The following is a 13235-nucleotide window of genomic DNA, read 5'->3' as shown; positions in this document are numbered from 1 at the left end:
GGATGTCACTGTGAAGCACACTGAGACACCGCTGGGTGGCACCGGGAACCACTGGGACACTACGGAAAGCACTGGGACGCCACTGTGAGTGCGTATCACTGGGAGCACTGGGATAGCACTGGGACAGCGCTGGGACAGATCCGGGACAGCACTGGGATAGCACTGGGAGCACTGGGACAGCGCTGGGACAGATCTGGGACAGCACTGGGACAGCACTGGGACAGATCTGGGACAGCACTGGGAGAGCACTGGGACAGCGCTGGGACAGATCTGGGACAGCACTGGGAGAGCACGGGGACAGCACTGGGAGCACTGGGACAGCTCCGGGACAGCGCTGGGACAGCACTGGGATAGCTCTGGGAGCAGTGGAATGTCACTGGGTGTCACTGGGATGTTACTGGGTGTCACTGGGTGTCACTGGGGTGTCACTGGGATGTCACTGGGTGTCACTGGGATGTCACTGGATGTCACTGGATGTCACTGGGTGTCACTGGATGTCACTGGGTGTCACTAGGTGTCACTGGGATGTCACTGGGTGTCACTGGGTGTCACTGGGGTGTCACTGGGGTGTCACTGGGTGTCACTGGGGTGTCACTGGGATGTCACTGGGTGTCACTGGGATGTCACTGGGATGTCACTGGGATGTCACTGGATGTCACTGGATGTCACTGGGTGTCACTGGATGTCACTGGGTGTCACTAGGTGTCACTGGGATGTCACTGGGTGTCACTGGGTGTCACTGGGGTGTCACTGGGGTGTCACTGGGGTGTCACTGGGATGTCACTGGGTGTCACTGGGTGTCACTGGGGTGTCACTGGGGTGTCACTGGGTGTCACTGGATGTCACTGGGTGTCACTGGGTGTCACTGGGGTGTCACTGGATGTCACTGGGTGTCACTGGGTGTCACTGGGTGTCACTGGGGTGTCACTGGATGTCACTGCGATGTCACTGGGTGTCACTGGGTGTCACTGGGGTGTCACTGGGGTGTCACTGGATGTCACTGGGGTGTCACTGGGTGTCACTGGGTGTCACTGGGATGTCACTGGGTGTCACTGGGATGTCACTGGGTGTCACTGGGGTGTCACTGGATGTCACTGGGGTGTCACTGGATGTCACTGGGATGTCACTGGGGTGTCACTGGGGTGTCACTGGATGTCACTGGGTGTCACTGGGATGTCACTGGGTGTCACTGGGTGTCACTGGGGTGTCACTGGGGTGTCACTGGATGTCACTGGGATGTCACTGGGGTGTCACTGGGGTGTCACTGGATGTCACTGGGTGTCACTGGGATGTCACTGGGTGTCACTGGGTGTCACTGGGAGCGCTGGGACAGCCCCGTTCGCCCCGTCCTGCAGTTCCCGCCGTGGCCTCTCGGTGTCGCTGTGTCCTGGAGCGCGCCCCGTTTCCAGGCGACGGCGGCGGCGGCGCCCGCGCAGGCGCAGTGAGCGGCGCCCGCCCCCGCCATGGCCGAGGCCGCCATGGCCGCGCGGGTGCCCCCGGACGAGGACGGGGACGAGTGTCTGCCCCAGTACCGGCACCTGCTCAGCCCCGACCTGCTCGCGTGAGTCCCGGCGCTCCGGGGGGCCCGCGGGGGCCGCCTCCCCGGGGCCCGGCTCTGACCGTGCCTCTGTCCCCCAGGGGCCAGGTGGCCTTCATCACCGGCGGCGGCTCCGGCATCGGCTTCCGCATCGCCGAGCTCTTCATGAGGTGCGGGACCCCCTGCGGTGGGACGGCCCCCTGCTCTCCTTCCCTCCCTTCCCTTCTTTTCCCTCACTTTCCTCCTCTTCACCCCCTTCTCTTCTCTTTCCCCCGTCCCATCCCTTTCCCCGCTGCGCTGCCAGGCCCTGGAAGAGCCGGGATGTGAAGCCGAGGGCGGCAGAGCCCTCAGGGAGGCTCCGGGGACGGGGCTCTGGCTCTCCCCGTCCGCGTCCTGCGGGCTTGGAGCAGCAGCAGTTCCTGCGGGGAGCACCCGAACTGCCGGTGATCCCGAGGTGCTGCTGAGGACCCCGGCCCCCCTCACCTGCCCCTTCCCTGCAGGCACGGCTGCCGCACCGTCATTGCCAGCAGGAACCTGCAGCGCCTGTCCGAGGTGAGTCCGGGCTCCCGCGGGACAGCTGCGAGCCCCCGAAGTCCTTCTGCTCTCTCCCGGTGGAGCCGGGAGCCCTGGGAGTAGTGCAGTAGGAGGAATGGCTTCCCAGTGCTTCCCAGCGCTTCCCAGGCTGCCAGCCCGGGCTGTCCGGCGGTGCTGGGCACGGTGGGTGCGGGTTTGGGGGGCTGCGCCTCCAGCACAGCTCAGTTAACCTGGAACCTGCTTTGAGGGGGCTATTCGTGATCCTGGTGGCTTTTTGTGGGGAAGAGAGACAGAAATGAGCTGTGGGGGAGGTTTGTCAGCAGGGCAGAGTCCAAGGTTGGACTGGAAGCTCAGCACAGAGTAGGAGCAGACCCCAGGGGCTGTGTGGCTTGTGGGGTGCACAGGTATCCTGTGTTTTGGGGCAGAGGGGAGGGTGCAGGTGTGGTTGGCTGTCATTTCCTATCCCCTCACGCTCACGTGCCAGAAGAAGCTGACTTAGCAGGTTTTTAGTCCTCAGGGGCCAGAGTCTTCTCAGGCCACAGAATCTGCAGTCCTGGACTCCAGCTGCTCGTGCACTTGTGTTTTTGGGGCTCAAGAGCTCTCACAGAGCCCAAAACAGAACTTGGAGCAGCTCTGGGTGTTGTGTGGAGTTGCTGCTGAGCTTTTGCTTAATTTCCTGGGGAAAACCATACTCTTAATGAGCCATAGAGGTGGCTTGTGACAAACCTTGAGCTGCAGAGCTGGTCCCTCTCACAGCCTGACACCTGGCTGCTCTGTCTTTGCCCTTTTGCCCGCTGACATTTTGGACCTAAAGGGTGATTATGCCGGGGCTCATGCCAAAAATGCCTTGCTGGGGTCCAACCTTTGCACTTGCCCTGCAGAGATGTTGCCTGGGCTGTGCTGTGTCCATGGCAGCCCACGCAGGTACCTGGGCTTAGCCAGCCCAGCATCCAGTGTGGCTGGGAAACGCCATGCAGGAGCTTTCCCTGGCTACCCCAGGGCTAGCAGGGTGCAGCCAGACTCTCTCAAGTCTCTTTTTGTTCTTTCAGGCCTCGAAAAAGCTGGTGGCAGCCACAGGGCAGCAGTGCCTGCCCCTGTCCATGGACGTCCGGCAGCCCCAGACCATCGCGGCAGCGGTGGACGAGGCGCTGCAGGAGTTCAAGAGGATTGACATCCTCATTAATGGTGAGGCTGCAGAGGGCAGGGGGAGGGTTTGGGCTCACTGCTGGGCAGGGTGTTTTCCTGGCAGCACAGAGGAAGCAGGGATCTGTGTGTGGTACATGGCCATCCCTGTTTGTCTAGGTGTGGATCATCCCTGCTCCCCTCGTGGTGGCTGTGCTGCTGGGCACCCAGAGCCACCAATTTATCCCTTACCAGGGCTGTCTCCATGTGCTCTCCAGCATGCAGACATTGTTCCTCACCCTCCCTGTCACAGAGGGGCCCTGACATCTGTCCCAGCCCTGTCTTGCCTGTCCCTGTGGTTCAGGTGCTGCGGGGAACTTCCTGTGCCCAGCCAGTGCTCTGTCCTTCAACGCCTTCAAGACAGTGATAGACATCGACACCATGGGCACCTTCAACACCTCCAAAGTCCTCTTTGAGAAATATTTCCGGGTAGGTGGCATGGAGCTTCTGAGGAGAGGCTCTGGTAGGCAGAAGGTAGTGTCAAACCACACTGTGCTCCTGGAGAAATCAGGGGAGAGCAAGGACCCAGAGCCTCCCTGCACAGATCCACTCTGTTCCCTTCCAGGGATCCCAGCCCTGAACTGGGGATCCTCCTGTCCCTTGCCCTGGGGCTTTGTGCTGTTGCAGCACCTCTCCATGCTCTGCCACCTGGAGGAGCTGTGATCTCCCAGTCCCTTTCCAGCTCTGCCACTTTCCCTTGGCCTTTCCTTCTCCCCTGCATGTCCCATCTCTCCAGCAGGGCCCCACTGGCTGCCGCACCCCTGATATTCAGTGGGTAGAGCTGCCCCAGTGTTGGCTTGGCAGTGCCTGTGAGTGCCTGTCCCTCCAAGTCCAGCTCTCCTGTCCCTCAGAGCCCTCTGTGACCCTTTGTGCTGCTCCCTGCCTAACTCCACATCTCCTTTCCTTCCCCAGGACCACGGTGGGATCATTGTTAACATCACGGCGACCCTGAGCTACCGAGGCCAGGCCCTGCAGGTGCACGCTGGGGCTGCCAAGGCTGCCATAGGTACCTCAACACACCCTGCTGGGGCTCTGAGCCACGTGGGGCCAGGAAAGAAGCCAGTTCTTCCTAAATACTGGGATGGAAAATACCTTGGAGAGGGGCAAGCGTGAATTGGTGTGGTTACTGCATGCTTGGGTTTGGGATGAGGCTCTTCTCCCCTCCGGGGCCCTTTGCTCTCAGCCAGACTCTTCTGTGGCTTTTTTTCCCCCCCTCAGAAGAAGTTGCTGGCATGGCTGTGCTCCCTGTTTCTCACTGCTGTTGCAATCTGTCCCCAGATGCCATGACCCGTCACCTTGCAGTGGAGTGGGGACCCAACAACATCCGTGTGAACAGCCTGGCCCCTGGCCCCATCTCGGGCACCGAGGGCTTCCGACGCCTGGGTGAGGCAGCCTGGGCTCCTGGCCCCGCTGTGGCACTGCCCTGCTGGCATTCTCTGCCAGGGGACCGGGAGGGACACCCAGTGCCACACAGCTCGTGGGGGTTGCTGCTGGGCACGGCTGTGCTGTGCCTTGGCTGGCACAGTTCTGTGGGAACAGCCCTTCCCTGGTACCTCCCAGGGCACTGGTTTGGCAGCAGTTTGGGCTCTCTGATGCCATGATGGAACGTGCTCCCCCAAAAGTCAGCCCTGCCTGAGGGGTTGGCCCTTGTAGTCCATTAGCGGAGTGCTGGTGCAGCCCCAGAGGATGGGAAAGACCTGGAGCTTTTAGAGTGGGTCCAGAGGCCATGGAAATGATCCAAGGGTCAGAGCCCCTCTGCTCTGGAGCCATGGAGAGCTCAGAATCCCTTCCAGGGCCTAAAGGGGCTCTAGGAGTGCTGTACAGGGCTTCCCACTGCCAGAGGGCAGGGTTAGATGGGATATTAGGAAGGAATTCCTAGTCATGAGGATGGAGTGGCCATGGCACAGGGTGCCCAGAGAAGCTGTGGATGCCCCGGAGTTCCTGCAAGTGCTCAGGCCGGGCTTGAAGCCACCTGGGATAGCAGAAGGTGTCCCTGCCCATGGCAGGGGAGGAGAAGGAGAGATCCCTCCCAACCCCAACCATTCCATGATTCCACGAGGTCCTTGAGCTCGCTGTGCCAGTACAAAATCCTTGCTTGGTTTGAGCTCCCCTCCTTTAAATCTTCTCAGGTTTTTATCCCAGGGCTGTGCCAGGATCTCATCCCAGTTCCCTGGAACACTCAGCCCGCCTCATGGGCAGTGCTGCAGTGCCTGGCCAGCCATGGTGGTGGACAGTCCTCCCATGGTCCCAGCTGACTCTTTCCTGCTCCTTTTAGGTGGGAAATTTGCCGAGCAATCCAACCAGTTCTCCGTGATCCCGCTGCAGCGCGCGGGGAACAAGACGGAGATCGCACACAGCGTCCTGTACCTGGCCAGCCCCCTCTCGTCCTACGTCACCGGCACCACCCTGGTCGTGGATGGTGGGAGCTGGCTCACCTCCCCCAACAGCTTCTCTGCCTTGCTGGGTATTGCCTCCTCCTCTGCTAAACTCTAGGTGACTGCATTTCCCCCTTGTGGGATTGGAGCAGGGCTCCTCTGGGACACTGCTTTTCCCTGAGGCACAGGGCACAGGTCCTGTGAGGAGCGGCTGAGGGAGCTGGGAAAGGGGCTCAGCCTGGAGAAAAGGAGGCTCAGGGGGGAACCTTGTGGCTCTGCACAGCTCCTGACAGGAGGGGACAGCCAGGGGGAGTCGGGCTCTGCTGCCAGGGAACAGGGACAGGACAAGGGGAAACAGCTTCAAGCTGTGCCAGGGGAGGTTTAGGCTGGGTATTAAGAGAAAATTTCTTCATGGAAGGGTGGTCAGGCACTGGCACAGCTGCCCAGGGCAGTGGGGGAGTCTCCATCCCTGGGGGGATTTAAAAACCGTGTGGATGTGGCACTTGGGGACATGGGTCAGTGGTGGCCTTGGCAGTGCTGGGGGAACAGTTGGATTTGATGGTCTTAGAGGGCTTTTCCAACTTAAATGATGATTCTTAACCTTGATTCTTCCGGGGCATGGCTGCTGTAGGAGTGGGTACAGTGTCCTCATGGACAGTCCTTGGGACGAGCAGAACCTGCTGGATTTTTCCCTTTGAGCCTGGCTTGTGACATGGTGTCTTGTGGATGCTTGTCCAGACACCTCTGAGATTCCTGATGCCCATTTTCTGTGCCCCAGCAGCAGGATTGAGCACAGAGAATCCCAAGACCCTCTTCCTTTCATGAATTCCTGCAGCCTGGCAGGGCAAGGGGTCTCCTGCCTTCCTCTCCTCCCTGCCTGTGTCCCACCTGGCAGCCTCCATGAGCTGGGCAGGCCCCAGCAGGGCTCTGTCCCCACCTCCACCCTCTCTTGCAGATGTCTGGGCTGCAGGAGCAAACCAACCCCACTGATGGACAGCCTGGGACTGACTGACGGACAGATGTGCCATGGGACACCGTGTGGGGACATCTCCCAGAGGCAGTGCAAACAGCCACAGCCTCTCCTCGGCCACTGGTGGTAGTGGTGACACTGCCAGTCCCGTGTCTGCCTGAGGGACACAGCTCTGGGGTGCTGGGTGGGGGCCAAGCCCACCCCCATCCTGTGCCACTGCTGCCTTCTGAGCTGGCGTGGCTGTGGGGGCAGAGACAGCTTGGAGGGCTCAGATGGTCTCTGGCCCTTTGTGGCTCCCTCCAAGCTGCTCTTGGGCCTTTCCCAAGCTCCAAGCAGTGCCACCCATGGGTACCCATCCTCTTACTCCCCTCTCCCCTATCTTAGCCTGAGAACTGCACAAGACCCCCAGCAGCAGCTCCTTTTTGGGAGAGGGAGCAGCGCAGCCCGCCTGGGGTTGGGGTCACCCAGCATGGTGGGCTCAGTTCTGCCTTGACAACTCTTGGAGGGGAAACCCTGGCAGGGGAAGGTGGCTGTGTCCCCTAAGGGGTCCTGGGTGGGACAGTGGTCCCGGGAGGCTGCCAGGGATGCAGCTGGGATGCCCCTCCCAGGAGCAGAGGTGGTGTGAGGGCAGATCCCCCAGGTGTCCAGTGGTCTGTCCACACCCATCTGTCTGTCACACCAGTGTCATGCTGTCTTCTTCCAGACACTCAAGCTGAGGCTAAGTGAAGGGCTAGAACTGGAATGCAGTCCTTTCCTCCTGCTGGGCTGCGGGAGGCACAGCAGGGCTGCACGGATGGCACTGCTGGAGCCAGCCCTGTCCCTGGTGCTGCCACCCAGGGGGACACACGCTGCTCATGTGCACCCTCCTGCTGCTGCTGGTAGTTTTTAGGCTCACCCTGGATTCCATGAAGCTTGTTCTCCCACTTAATTGTATTTCCTACTTGATTGTAGACTTGCCAGGTTTTACTCCTTCCTCCAGGCCACAAATAAAGAATTTTCCCCCTGAGCAGTGATGCCTCTGCTGCGTGAGCACCAGTGCCCTGCTCAGCTGACTGGTCCAAACTGGGTGCTAAGGGAGGGGGAAGAGCCACTGCTTCCACTGCTTCCACTGCCAGGGCCTTGTGTGGCTCCAGTCCTTGGCTCTGTGGTGCCCCAGTGCTCCAGGCCACGGGGCTTGGGGACTTGCCAGCTCCTCAGCCCCAGGGGCTCTGGGAAGGTGGTTCCAGCAGCAGAGGTGGTGGGAGGTGCTGAGAGCTTTGGTGAGAGGCTCAGCCCTTCAGGGGGATGGGGATGCAGTGTTTGGGCTGGCGTCTGGGTGGATCCTTTGCCTGGGCTCTTGGGATCTGGCTCCAGCTGCAGTATTCCTCTTGCTGGATCACAGGATGTGTTTTCTCCTGGAGAAGGTACTTGTGTGGTGTGTGTTGGCCCTTCTGCCCAGCTGCAGCCTTGTCTGACCTGCAGCCCTGTTCTGGGAGGCTCCATGGATTTTGCTGTTCCGCCGTGACCAGGTGACTTGGGCACTGTCAGGGCTGTCCTGGCTCCGTGGCCACCCCAGGAAGGAGCTGAGCTTGGCCACATGTCTGCAGCACCAGGGGAAGGACAGAGCTCCGGGCCCAGCCTTGGCATGGCCTGGAGCAGCAGGAGCCCGTCCAGGGGTGCAGAGCTGCCTCTCACAGCATCGGGCTGTCACCTCCAGCCCTGCAGGCACCTCGTTCCCTGCCAGCCCCATCCATGCAGGAACCCTGGCTGCTTGAGCAGTCTGGAAACTGGGAATTGTATTGCCCAGGGGATGGCTGAGGCAGGTGCAGCTGTGCTTCCCCTTGTGGGCCTGACCAAGGAGCCCCCTCCTGCCCTGCTCACCTTTAGGAATGGCTGTGCTGAGGAAGAGGATTTGGAATGGGGGTTCCCATCCTATCCAGCGCTGGGCTGAGTGGACAGGGGTGACATCCTCTCTAGGGATGTTGCTGAGCTCTGGCTTTCGGGGCTGAGTGTGCTGGGGGCCACATTATGGCCCAACCAGGCTGCTCCTGAGATATCACACACATCCGTGGCCCGGGCAGGGTCACTGGGGCCAGGGATGCTCTTGCTCATCAAGTTTGCTGCTAATTATACCCAGGGGCTGTAATTCCACACGCTGGGCCAGCTCAGGAGTGTGTTAGCGGGGTCATCCTGGTGCTTCTGCAGAAACTGCAGCTGCACCGAGCCTGCAGGCTGGGAGCCCTAAACACGGGCATTAATTAACCCATTGATGTGGTCCCGGGGCTGTCCCGGTGCTCAGTTCCCCCCTGGAGCAGCTCAGGCATCCCGGGGCACAGTGCTGTCCCACTGGGGTTGGGGGTCCCAGAGCACAGCTCATCTCCCCAGAGGGATTTGGGGTTCCAGTGCACAGTTCACACCTGGAACAGCTGGGCAGTCCTGTTGCACAGTTCCCCCCACAGGGGTTTGGGGTCCCGGGGCATGACTTGGGTTTGGGGTCCTGGACCGCGGTTTGGGTTTGGGGTCCCGGAGTGCGGTTTGGATTTGCGGCCCTGGAGAACAGTTTGGGTTTGGGGCCCTGGAGCACACTTTGGGTTTGGGGTCCCGGAGCACAGTTTGGGTTTGGGGTCCTGGAGCACAGTTTGGGTTTGGGGTCCCGGAGCGCAGTTTGGGTTTGGGGTCCCGGAGCGCAGTTTGGGTTTGGGGTCCCGGAGCACAGTTTGGGTTTGGGGTCCCGGAGCACACTTTGGGTTTGGGGTCCCGGAGCGCGGTTTCTCAGCAGGGGGATTTGGGGTCCCCATTCACGGTGTCCCCCGGTCCCACGTGTTCGCGCTCCTCCTGGCCCCGCCCCTCTCCGCCGGCCCCGCCTCCGTCGCGCGCGAGCCGGGGAGGGGGCGTGGCCTCGGCACGGGCTCGCGCCGCGGAGGGGCGGGGCGAACCGGACCGGCAGGCGAGTGACGTCACCGCCCCGGCTACTGCGGCGGCGGCCGGGCTGGATCTGCCGGTTGTCCGCGGGCGGCCCCGGAGCGGCGGCGCGGGCGGGCGGGCGGCGGGGTTGTTCGTCGGCGTCGACGCCGCCTCCCCCAACCCCCGGTCCCGGGCAGGACCCGCGGCCCCGGCGCTCGGAGCCGCCGTTCCCCGGGCAGGGCGGGACCGGCGGGGCCGCCCCCGGTGTCGGCGGGCGGGGCCGGCGTTCCTCGCACAAAGCCGTGAGTGCCGCGGGGACCTCACCGGCACCGGCACCGCCCCGATGTGAGCGGGGCATGGCCGCGGGGCATGGCCCGGGGCGGGCGGCGCCGGGCGCGCAGCGCCGGCGGTGAAGATGGAGCCGCGTCCGCCTGGGACCGAGCCCCCGCTGCCCCGGGGGCCGGGACCCGGGCCCGAGCCGGAGCTGGAACCGGAGCCGGACCAGGACGTGCAACGGGAACCGGAGCTGGAACCAGAAGCCGATCTGGACCTGGAACCGGAGCTGGACCTGGAAGAGGAGCAGGAGCCGGAGCTGGAAGAGGAGGCGGACCTGGGCCCAGACCCGGAGCTGGATCTGGACCTCTGGGCACTTGAGCCCGCCGCTCCCGGCGCGGGGCCGCCGCCCTGGTGCCCGGGGGAGGCCGGGGGCAGCCCGGGCCCGGAGGGCCCCGCCGAGCCCCCGCCGGAGGAGGAGCCGCGCCTCCGCCCGGTCTTCGACGCCCTGGACCGCGACGGCGATGGCTTCGTGCGCGTGGAGGAGTTCGTGCAGTTCGCCACGGCCTACGGCGCCGAGCAGGTGAGCGCCGGGCACCGGGCACCGCACCTGCCCACCGTGGGGCCCGGGCCGGGGCACCGGGGTGGCGGCACCGCTTGTTGCCCGGTGGCCCCGGCGCCCGAGGCTGATGGTGATGGTGGCTTCTGTCCGGCCTCCAGCCCTTGGAGAGCGTCAGTGTCCCCAAGGGCAGCGCTGGCATCGCCGTCGCCGCGGGTGAAGGGCACGCGTGGCCCGAGCGGCTCCCCCTGGGCCGGGCGGAGCCGGAGCTGCCGTGCTCCAGGGGAGCAGCGCCGCCGGGAGCCCGCTGCTCTTTGTTCTCCATCGCTGCCGCCTCGGGGCTCGCTGGGCAGGGGGACATCCCGGGCCGTGGGGCTGCTCCGTGTCCCCCTCGCTGACCGTGGGTCGCCCCATAACGGGGAGCATCCCTGCCCGTGACAGGGGTTGGAACGAGGTGATCCTTCAGGGCCTTTCCAACCCAGACCATTCCCTGGTTCCCTGCTACCTCGCTTGTCCCGGCTTTGACAGCCTGAATGAGTATTTTTCCCCCAGTTCTGCTGCTTTGTGCCCTGGCGAGCCGGTGTTCCCCTGCAGCAGATCACAGACGATGTAATTTGAAGCTGCCTGGGCTGACTCAAAATGGAGCAAGCTCCGGCAGCGCTCACCAGGGGATGGAGATGGATTTGTTGGTGTTTCGTGCATTGGCCTGGGTTGGCATCGCTACCAGGAAAAGAAGATTTATTTTTTTAAGGAACGCAGGTATTGCTGTGAAGTTTCCCTGTGCCTGCCCAGATCTGCTCTCGTTCTCCATCCGATGGCTGCTGCGCGGGTATTTAAGTGCCATGACAAAGCAAATCATGTGTGAAGGAGGCTTTTGATGGAGAAGGGCTTTTTATGCCTGTCCTTGTGCCAGAAACACCTCTCAAAGATAAAACAAAGGTATTTATTTTAGAAAAATAGCCCTGCAAAGTGGAGACAGGGAAGACAGGGCACTTCTTTGTGTTGCTGAGGGGGACACTGTGTGTGCAGAGGGTCTCAAGGTGTGAGCTCGGGTACCTCGGCTGCTCCTGCCTGTGCCAGCAGAGAGGCTTCGTTCCTAAATCCTCTCTTCCGCCCTGCCCTGCCCTGGGCCAGGCTCCCTGTGCCACCGCTCCAGTGTCCCGCTGCTGTCCCCAGCAGAGGAGGCAGGAGCAGACAGTCCACGAGGCTCCTGGCTCCTGCACACGGTGCCACCTCCCCGGGGGACTGTTTGCCTTCGTGTCCCTTGGCGTGGAGCAGCCCAAGGACGTGGGAAATGAGGACAGGAGGTGGCATGTGCGTGGCAGGGGACGTGGCAGGTGGCCCTGGGGTGTGCAGCTCAGCCTGGCAGTGCCCGGTGTCGGCATGGGGATGGTGCCAGAGCTCCAGAGGGGCCTCACTGAGCCTGGAAAACACCCTCAGACCATGGCTGGGGAGCGGCTGTGGGCTGCTGAGGTCACTCCAAAGCTCAGGGGGTGTCCCCGGAGGTTTTGTGCCATTGGATAGTGTCTGTCCACATGGATCCATCTGGGAAGGGGCTCTCTGCAGGCTCCCTGTTCCGTCCTGCTGAGCACAGCTAGTGCTGCCTGTGCTGCCATAAAGGATGCTTTGAAACCCCATTTCTCTTCAGCAAGAGGCTCTGGCATGCAGGACAGCTGGGTGCTGGTACAGCGGGTGCTGAGCACCTTGGGGAGGTTGGTGTGGCAACGCCTGAGCCAGCAGGTCCTGGGCACGCCAGGGGACTGGCAGAGGAGGAAAGGTGATGCCTGTGTGTGCGGGAGGACTTGGTGTGAGTGTGCACCTTAGAAAGGGCCAGAGCATGCTGAGGGAGGACGAGGAGGGGTTGGTGATTGGGTCTGTGAGCTCCTAGCAGATGGTATTTGTTCCTCATTAACTGCCCTTTGTGATTACCCAGGCAGCCATCCCACCCCGACCCCCACTCACAGCATCCCAGTTCTGGTTGTGGCACAGCCTTTATTTACACCTTCAGGTCCCATTTAGTGGGAAGGGTCCCACAAGAATCACTGAGCCCAGCCCCTGGCCCTGCACAGACACCCCAACAATCCCACCCTGTGCATCCCTGAGATCATTGTCCAAGCACTCCTGGAGCTCTGGCAGCCTCGGGGCTGTGCCCATTCCCTGGGGAGCCTGGGCAGTGCCCAGCATCCTCTGGGGAAGAGCCTTTCCTGATCTCCAACCTGAGCCCCCCGATGTGTGGAGTAGTAAAGGGAGGAGTTCTGGGGGAGTTCCTTGACCTATCTTTCATGAGGCAGCTGGAACCTGGACCCAAAGTGGATCTTCTGGAAAACGGAGATAGCTCAGGTGGGAGGTAAAGGGGAGGAACATCCCCAGTGGTAAAACAGTGATCGGGGGACTAAATGGAACCTGAAGGTGTGCATAAAGGTTGTGCCACAACCCGAAGTGGGATGCTGTGAGAGAGGGGTCGGGCTGGGATGGCTGCCTGGATAATCACCAAGGGCAGTTAATGAGGAACAAATTCCAGCCCTCTTGCTGGAGGTACCTGCTTCCCTTTTTCCTGCCCTCCTTCCTCTGCCTGCTGCCCACAGGGCATAGTGGTGGAACAAATGGCTAAATCGAAGCACGACAAGCAGCTGATTCCCGAGGCTGGAGAGGGCTGAAGGAGAGCCTGTGCGTGTGTATGTCCACATGGATGAGGAGCTGGAGAGCAGCAAGTGTTGTCTTTAGCGTTCAATCAAACACCAGAGGCATTCATGGGCTGCTGAGTGAGCACTGTCAGCTCGTTTGGCTGCAACAATTATTAGCTAAATGTCAAAGGGAAGGCACCAGCTGGCGTTTATTCCATAAACACCGTGGGATTGTGGCTTTCTGGTCGGATGAATTGGGTGTTTTTCTCTCCATGGGGATAAAAATGGGATTGGGATG

The 13235-nt window shown here is 61.8% G+C and overlaps 3 protein-coding genes across 5 annotated transcripts in view; 2 read left to right on the top strand and 1 right to left on the bottom strand.

Moving 5' to 3' along the window:
* Positions 1-13235, bottom strand: part of WDR24 (WD repeat domain 24) — a 249235-nt gene that overhangs the window by 33308 nt on the left and 202692 nt on the right. The window lies entirely within an intron of this gene.
* DECR2 (2,4-dienoyl-CoA reductase 2) lies at positions 1405-7604 on the top strand. 2 transcript variants are annotated; one of them, XM_068206525.1, is made up of 9 exons: positions 1405-1561; positions 1639-1707; positions 2038-2089; positions 3121-3256; positions 3558-3682; positions 4166-4259; positions 4532-4636; positions 5529-5717; positions 6584-7604. In XM_068206525.1, exons 1-9 carry the CDS (start codon positions 1464-1466, stop codon positions 6616-6618), a joined length of 903 nt encoding a protein of 300 aa, XP_068062626.1. In that variant the 5' UTR covers positions 1405-1463; the 3' UTR covers positions 6619-7604. The 2 variants fall into 2 exon arrangements, with proteins under 2 accessions (XP_068062626.1, XP_068062627.1); XM_068206526.1 differs by having other exon boundaries at positions 5529-5746.
* RAB11FIP3 (RAB11 family interacting protein 3) overlaps positions 9631-13235 on the top strand; it is an 80901-nt gene continuing 77296 nt past the window's right edge. Inside the window, exon 1 of one of the 2 annotated variants that reach the window (XM_068206505.1) lies at positions 9631-10337. In XM_068206505.1, coding sequence (XP_068062606.1) covers positions 9897-10337 — 441 coding nt within the window. In that variant the 5' untranslated portion in view covers positions 9631-9896. The remainder of the gene's footprint in view (positions 10338-13235) is intronic. The other variant, XM_068206507.1, reaches the window with a different exon arrangement.

Source organism: Anomalospiza imberbis, chromosome 16 (assembly GCF_031753505.1).
Source record: "Anomalospiza imberbis isolate Cuckoo-Finch-1a 21T00152 chromosome 16, ASM3175350v1, whole genome shotgun sequence".
NCBI lineage: Eukaryota > Metazoa > Chordata > Aves > Passeriformes > Viduidae > Anomalospiza > Anomalospiza imberbis.
The sequence above is the reverse complement of the archived record's forward strand: the minus strand, read 5'-3'. Positions and strand labels throughout refer to the sequence as shown.